Here is an 8,050-nt window from a genome sequence, read left to right on the forward strand (position 1 = left end):
TTATACCATAAAAGCTATGAGCTGCAGACTTTAAGCTCTTAAAGCTACCTTTTAAAAGCTTTCATTCTGTCATACAGCTGAATGGCATGTGTATTATGACCTGCAGCATTAAGTGCATTTGTAAATGCGTTCCTGTAATGTGGGTGCAAACCATCATCTTATCAGCAGTAGTAGCTTTTATATACAGCATGGAGGTTTACATGGCCTGTCCAGACATTTTTGGAAAAATCGAGGCATTTTCAGTTTTATCACTCTTACCGTGCAACATAAATATAACAACACAATTCCACTGCTTTTTGGCAAATCCTTGTACCAGCCATTCATGTTTGTTTGTCCGGTTTTGACAATCAGACAATGGTATCCATATACGAGTGTCAACATTTTACAAAAGTAGTAAGATGAGCAACATTTCTTAAACGTTAACCCAGAGCTTCTCTCTTGCTATGGAGCAGGAGCCACTGGGATGGCTTTAACCCAAGGTGGCATTATAGAAATGATGTCATCACAAAAAGATAGACAATTAATTAAGAAGATTCTACATACGAACAAAAACACAATTTTTTTTATGTTTACAAAAATAAAATACAATATATAAAAAGATAAAAATCATACAAGTAAAAAAAAATGTTTTCAAGCAAATGCAAAACATATTCAATGTTAACCCACTCACCCACTGTTTTTTGTTACTTAAATATCATTTTGGAAGTTTTAATCTTTACCAAATAATCATAATTTAAAAGTTTTTCCTAAGTATTATAAGTCAAAATCTGAATGTATAAGTAATTAGTAAATTAATCTATAAAATAAATCTAGTGGAATAAAAAGTACAAAATTGGCTGCCAATATGTAGTTGAGCAGAACTACAATGTTCTATAAAATGTAAATACAAGGGTTAATTACAAGTACCTCAAATGTGTACTTGAGTACAGCGATTGAGCAAATTTACTCAGTTACTTTCCACCACATACTGCTAGCTGCCTTTCTTCTGTATATCCACAAATCGTTTTGCCTTGTTGTGATATCTCGTTTGAACAGTTACTTATATACTGTAATTTTAATTGTATTGTCCTCTGAATGAATATGTACTGTCGTGTTTTTCAATGTCACTCTTTTGCTGATTTAAACTCCTGGATTTACAATGATTTAAAATGATGAATCTATTACGCAAACTGTTTATTACATGTTTGGCCCTACTGTCTTGCCGTAGCACTAGACTCCGCCTTCAGGGATAAAAACCGGCTGCGCAGTCTCTGTCGGTCTTCTCACACGTCAACCAGCCGGAGTAACTCATACACACCACTCAATCTTTACAAGGTAATGGGTTTATATGTATTCCTATTTTTGCTTGTTTATGTAACTTATGTTTTAATATAAATACATATTGATATAGACACTCCTTTTCTTACGCCCCACGTTGAAGCTAAAGTGCATTAGTTTTGAAGAAGTCCTACTCCGTTAGTAACTTGGTTTAAACACATTTCTGTGTAATTCTGTGAGTGTAGAATCAACTGAAGCTATTCGGTAGCTGTATCTTGTGGTGCTGCGGGCCTGGAGGAGTCCTGGATGAAGGCCGAGCTGATTTTTCCGCAGCGGCGCGAACAAAAGAGCAGGCGGCTGTGAAGGCCGTGGCCTCTCGCCGCCTCCACGTGCACTGTCACTATTCACTAACTCAATTGTTGGTTCCGGTATGTGGCGGGCTGCAGTGATGAACTGAGTGCTCAGAAGTAGGGAACTATCTGTCTGAACTTGGTAGGACTGTGCTTTGGGTGGACTCCGGGTGTCAGCTGCAGCCTGCAGACTACACGTCACTGACCAGTGAGCAGAACCTGCAGGCCTTCCATTGTACTTTGCGCTCGTGCAGTCAAACGCCTCTTAAGAAGCCAATGTGCTTTTTGCTTATGTGCTAAGTAAGTAGTTGAGACTAAACTTAATCTAGAAATCATTACTAAGTAATTGTAAACTCTAGCACTAGTACCTCCAGGTTACTAGACTGTAACTTGGAAGGTTATCATTCACACATTTTAGTTAATGCTAGTCATATGTAAACTGTTAAATACTCTTTACATTAAGACAGTGAAATTAGGGAACAAAATGGCGACATGGTGTTTAAATGGAGGGTAGGTGAATTCCAACAGTATATCATACCTTTTGTGTAAGGTAATCATTTATATGTGCAACAGTTAATGTTGTGTGTTGTAGGCCTGGTTTCAGCCTGCAGCAGCTGTATATGCTGGAAAAACATTAGTTTTATCCATCAAAGCCACATGGGCAACCAAACTGTTGGTGGGTTGGTCCTATTCAGGCTGTTTGAGTGTAGTGCTACCAAGTATGTGTGTGTGTGTACAAAGTCTTCACTCTGGGCGGGGCTGAAAGTCAAAGTCACAGTTATCCCCTTCAGGTGATCTCCTTCCAGACCCACTCCACCCTCAGCCTTGTCATTTGTGTTTACTGCGCAATGGGGTCGGGGCCCTCCGCAGCCGGCCCCACCTGTGCCAAGTCATGCAGGAAGGAAGCGTGAGTGACTCTCCAGACTTCTTCCTCCTGCAGACTGCTCTTTGTTTCACGTCATCATCTTTTTATTTTGCTTTGTTTCAGAATCATGGCTGAGCAGAAGGAGCGCACTTTTATTGCCATCAAGCCAGATGGTGTGCAGAGGGGCATCATCGGAGAGGTCATCAAGAGGTTCGAGACGAAGGGCTTCAAACTTGTTGGCATGAAGATGCTCCATGTAAGTCAAAGTGTTTATCTGTAAGGCTTTGCGTAAATGTACCTTGAAGCCCACTTTCATGACATTCACCTGTGTGATCTGTAACTCTGCACATGATGCAAGTGTGCCAACTAGTAGGACATGCAGTGAGCTGATAAGCCTTCCTGTCTATTCCTGACTAGTGTAGATTATCTCAGTCTCCTAATCCTTTAACATCTTAGGACACTGTTTGGAAACCTTCATTATGGAAGAATGGTTTGTACAGAACATGTAACTAGACATGTATGACTTTCCTTAGTTGGTCAAGTGAATGGTGCAGAGAGCCAGGTGCTGCACAGACTGACTGCTGACACATTGTTGTATTGTTGAGTCATCATCTAGAACCCAGCATGACTTTTCACTTCATAAGGCTAGCATACTGAATTGGTTGGATTAGTTGTTCACTACAATATTAGATACATAGCAGATATTGAATGGGTAGCTGGAAGTGTGTCCTGCATCAGCAGTGACTTTGGCCTAGAGATGTCTGCTTGTGGGATTTCTGGTTATTCAACATGTGTCCTGAGCATGAGCTCTGGAGGGTGAGCAGGGTCTTCCTCAGAGGCTTTGGAAGGTTATTATGGGGTAGCTTGGGATTATTGTGCTGAACACTGCACTCTCTGAAGGATTGCTTCTGTTCTGAAACGAGGCAAACAACCTGAACCATCCTTTGTCAGTGCAGAACACAAAACTGTTTGTATTGAAGGGCAATATTCCTACAGTGGAGGATGTGAAAATAATCTGTAAACAGGAGTGACTTTATGCAACAGTTCAAACTATTTAGGATCCAACTGAAGAAATGATGAAAGTTAAATCCTTGTAGAGATGAGTGGGTCTGTATGTTGTAGTGTGTATGTGTGCGTGTTAACATGTTCTGGAAGGTCTGCACAAGCAGCTGTATTTCTATGCGCCTCATGAGAAAGGTTCTTCTGCTTGCAGTGAGTGTCGGCCTGGGAAATGGAGCTTCTACTGTTCATTAACACAACTTATTCTAACGTGTCAGTCTTAGCCCATCCTCGTGTTGGTCGCCCATGCACCACTACACACAGCAGCACGTGGACTGACTGGTCCCACTGCCTTTAAGCAAGTGGTAATCTGTTGCACCTTCTATGAAGGTTCTCTCTAAAGTCATATAGTGAGCAATTCTGCTGTCACTTTAGAAGGTGGTCAGGTGAACCTTCTAGCATTTCCCCTTTTCTAACATGATGAATAAAATGTTTGAAATGTAGATTGGTTCACCTGTGATGCTTCATAAATGCACTCCCTGTCTCCGCTGCAGGCCCCCCAGGACCTGCTGGAGCAGCACTACATCGACCTGAAGGAGAGGCCCTTCTTCCCCACGCTCATGAAGTACATGACCTCCGGCCCCGTGGTCGCCATGGTAAGAGATGCAGCACACAGGAGCTGAAAGTCAGAAGTGTGTGCCGTATGAAACAGATCTCATGCCTCCCTCTGCTCTGTCCAGGTGTGGGAGGGAAAGGGTGCCGTGAAGACCGGCAGGGTGATGCTGGGGGAGACCAACCCCGCTGACTCCAAGCCCGGAACCATCCGAGGAGACTTCTGCATCGACGTCAGCAAGTGAGTGCTTTACTTCAGGAGCCAGCAGATACATCAAGTTTCATACAAACCTGCTGCTCTTACAGAATGCAACCATACATGATAGACAACATGGAACACTGACACGGAGAACAATCCAAAGCATACATTAAATCATGATGATTACAAGAGTAGCACCAATGATTGACGCATACATTCAAAAGGCGAGATGATACATTTATTCTAGATGACCTTGTGTGAAAGTCCCAAAGGTTAGGGTCATGCAGACAGAAAGCATAGTGAGAGGCAAAAGGAAACCGCATGACAGCTAGTGAAAGTGATGTCACTCTGAACACAACCCTTTTGGATATGAGCTGTTCTTTGGATTCCTTGTATCGCCGTCTTCCTCATGTTTGCCCACCCCCCACAGGAACATCATCCACGGCAGCGACTCTGTGGACAGTGCCAACACAGAGATCTCTCTGTGGTTCAAGGAGGGCGACCTGTGCAGCTACTCCAGCTGTGCTGCCAGCTGGCTCTACTGAGACTCAGTGCAACTCTACCTCAGCCCTGTAGCCTGGAGGGGACCGCCACTCATGTCTGTCCCACTCACCATCACCATCATCATCATCACTATGCTGTACTGGGATACAAGTCTGAATTCATTCCTCCGCGTCATTCCATTAGAAACATTCCATCATTCCCTAGATATCCAGTTAGTTGACCTGAAACTGTTGGTTTTGTTGACGGTGATCTGCTTTCCAATAAAATGCTCACAGTACAACGGCTCTTCATTCATTGGTCGGATTACAGCACTAATGTACATATGATCCTGATGGGAGGGATTAGATTGTGATGCATTACTAATGTGTGCGAGCCGTTTTATAATCTCAGATTATGGTCTCTTTCAGAGCGGCTCAGTGAAGACCTGAGCCGGCTCACACGGCACTTTTTAGAACTAGTTTGAAGGATACATCTTCAAAATGCTATTTAGTGTTTGTCAAATATTTAAAATAACATGCTGTATAACTTGGTCTCTATGACGATGCCTATGGATCTCACTATCCATTCCAAAGGACGCATGCTTTCCCTTATATTGTTTTATCAATGATACCTTTTATCAAATGTGTGAAGTGACAGGGTCTCACTAAAGTCAGAGCTGCTAGCTTCATATCTAGTCCCACTCGTCCCTCAGCCAGCATGAACAATGACGAGTCAAACACTTGCAAGTGCACATACGTGGCTTTAGATCTGAATGAAAAGCAGCACCAGTGTGAACACAGTTTGATTGTACTGCGCTCAGAAGTCACAGCAACATGTCATTGATGCATCCTTTGTCACTGTTCTTCACTAAGTACGGAGGACTTACTTCACACCACTTGATATGACAAGGAGTGCTGCATTAGTCCAGGACCATCCTTAAGGACAGACGTGCAACTTGCTCTGGTTTGACTCTTTTTAGCTTTCAGGTTTATTCCTTAAACTATTACTATATAATTTCAACACTTTATCTGCTGTAAAATCAAAGTAATGTTAACACTTGAGACACGCAGACCTGGGTTCATGTTCAGCAGGTCCCTCGTCCTGCTCTAAGCTCCTGAGGACGTTATGAAACACTGAGGTCACGTTAAACACGTCCTTACAGATGCAGTGTACAGACCTACACCTCCAAATCATCCTGTACACTTTAGTTTATACAGGTTTATCAAAATGAATGTATCTCTTTTTAATCTGATTCAAAGTATAGCTTTTTATTCTGTATTTGTGTTTCAATGTCTGAAATGTACATTTTGAGAGAAAACCAACATGATCAGAGATCTGTCATAGCATCTTTAGAGCTTGGTTTAACTCAGATCTTTTGTGTTGGAAGTTATATTGTTAAATGTTGCAACACTCGGCTTTGAATCTGACCTGTGGATCTTTCAGTAAAGAACTGCTGACAATCGGTCTTCTAGTTCCACACTCACACAGACCACTGGTAAGGACTGGGAACAAACAAACACATCCTTAAATGGTTTCATACACTTCAATGTTCTTTATGGAGATCATCTCCTCATACATCAAAGAGATGTCTGTTTGACTCGATGCACATGAAACATGTCCTGTACCGGTCCAGATGAGCTGCATTATGCCTCATCGTCTCATCTCCACTATGTTTTTATAATGACATATATTATAACTTTTAATATAAAATACTTTAAATCACCTTTTCCAACAATACAATTACTTTTTTGAGACATAAGGATTTGTTTTCTGATATATTATCAAAAGATCTTAAATGAGATACTATACTAATGCTTTCTTTGACAAACTATACTCTGACCTTTTTATCACCTAACATGGTAATAATGTTTAATGACAAATGTATTATATTAAACACTATATGTTTTTTGTTTATCTCGTTTATGACATGCTGCAACTTTTTTGTATCATAAAATGAACCATGTAGTTGTTGCCAGTTTAGTGAATCCAGAAATGAAAACAAATGGCTTGTTGGATTTTGACAGTTTTAGAGTGGTTTTGGGGGTCACTGCGGATGTTTAGTCCATTTCTGACATTTAGTCAGTTTTAAGCAGAAAGCTGCTGTATTTGTAGCTGATTTTGGCTACCATGAGTAGTGTGGCAACCATTGGATATAGAGAGCACAAGATGAAAATGATTATCTCAATCTCAATTATTTTTCAATAAATAATCAGTTCCCTAAATCTTCCAAATCCACCCAAAATGCATTAAGATCAGCCCACAGAGAGTACAAATATTTTCATTTTCTGGTTTAAAATCTGAATGCTCAATAACCCGACCTGATTTTCATTTTAGGAACATCTGCTCCCAGTTGAAGAGGCCGAACAATCCTACTATCTCCGTCCGGCAGTGGCTCAGTCAGTAGGGGCTTGGACTGGGAGCTGTAGGGTTGCCGGTTCAAGTCCCCGACCAGACCTAAAATATGGAGTGTGGACTGCTACTTGGAGAGGTTCACCTCCTGGCCTGCCGTGGTGCCCTTGAGCAAGGCACTGGACACCCCCCTTCCCCCTTCACATTGCTCCCCAGGCACTGTACAATAGCTGCCCACTGCTCCTGGTACTAGACTCCTGGTACTAGGATGGCACTGTGTGTGACTATTAAAGAGGGTTTCATCCCTCCCAATTCGATCATGTCATCAAACAAGCTGTGCTCTGTTCAGAGGGAACACTCTGCTGTATCGATTATGTTTTCTATCAAGCGTCCTTCTGACTGCAGTGCTCCTGTAAAAGTATAGTCTGTGTGATCACTCTTTATTTCGGTTAAGTTCAAAGTAACAAAATATCATAACAATCAAATTCAGATAAAGTGTGGACAGACATGTTCAAGCTCTGTGTGAGCATTACCAGATTACTGAACTGTTCCAGGATCAGTGAAGGAGCTCCGTACGCTGAGGTGGGAGAAGTACTCAGGTCCTGTACTCAGGTAAAAGTAATAGTCCCAGAGTGTAGGAATACTCTGTTACAGTAAAAGTCCTGCATTCAAAATGTTCCTCAAGTAAAAGTAGAAAAGTATTTTCATCAAAATATAGTGAAAGTAGCGACAGTAAAAGTAGTCATTGTGCAGATTGGTCCATTTCAGAATAATAGATATGATATGTTTTATAATGATTGATCATTCAAGTGTTCTCAAAGCTGGTAAAGGTGCAGCTAGTTTGAATGACTTTGTATACTGCAGGGTAGCTTGTGGATTTACTCCAGGTGGAACTAAAGTCTGATTTAACACTTGATTAGATTTCACATCATTCAT

At 41.5% G+C, this 8,050-nt stretch overlaps 1 protein-coding gene across 1 annotated transcript; it reads left to right on the forward strand.

Moving 5' to 3' along the window:
- Window positions 1-1,213: 1,213 nt before the first annotated feature.
- On the forward strand, window positions 1,214-5,063 carry LOC104963299 (nucleoside diphosphate kinase-like). Its single transcript, XM_010791868.1, has 5 exons — window positions 1,214-1,314; window positions 2,596-2,728; window positions 4,026-4,127; window positions 4,212-4,324; window positions 4,713-5,063. The coding sequence occupies exons 2-5, from the start codon at window positions 2,600-2,602 to the stop codon at window positions 4,825-4,827; spliced, it is 459 nt and encodes a 152-aa protein (XP_010790170.1). The 5' UTR covers window positions 1,214-1,314; window positions 2,596-2,599; the 3' UTR covers window positions 4,828-5,063.
- Window positions 5,064-8,050: the final 2,987 nt, after the last annotated feature.

The sequence above is a fragment of the Notothenia coriiceps genome, unplaced genomic scaffold (assembly GCF_000735185.1).
Source record: "Notothenia coriiceps isolate Sejong01 unplaced genomic scaffold, NC01 NC01_scaffold00035949, whole genome shotgun sequence".
Taxonomy (NCBI): Eukaryota; Metazoa; Chordata; class Actinopteri; order Perciformes; family Nototheniidae; genus Notothenia; species Notothenia coriiceps.

Bases quoted from the DNA above. Each gene is read 5' to 3' on its own strand.
- LOC104963299 (XM_010791868.1), top strand. From the start codon at position 2,600: ATGGCTGAGCAGAAGGAGCGCACTTTTATTGCCATCAAGCCAGATGGT. The intron at 4,128-4,211 runs GTAAGAGATGCA...TGCTCTGTCCAG, and splicing joins CCGGCCCCGTGGTCGCCATG to GTGTGGGAGGGAAAGGGTGC. The intron at 4,325-4,712 runs GTGAGTGCTTTA...CACCCCCCACAG, and splicing joins TTCTGCATCGACGTCAGCAA to GAACATCATCCACGGCAGCG.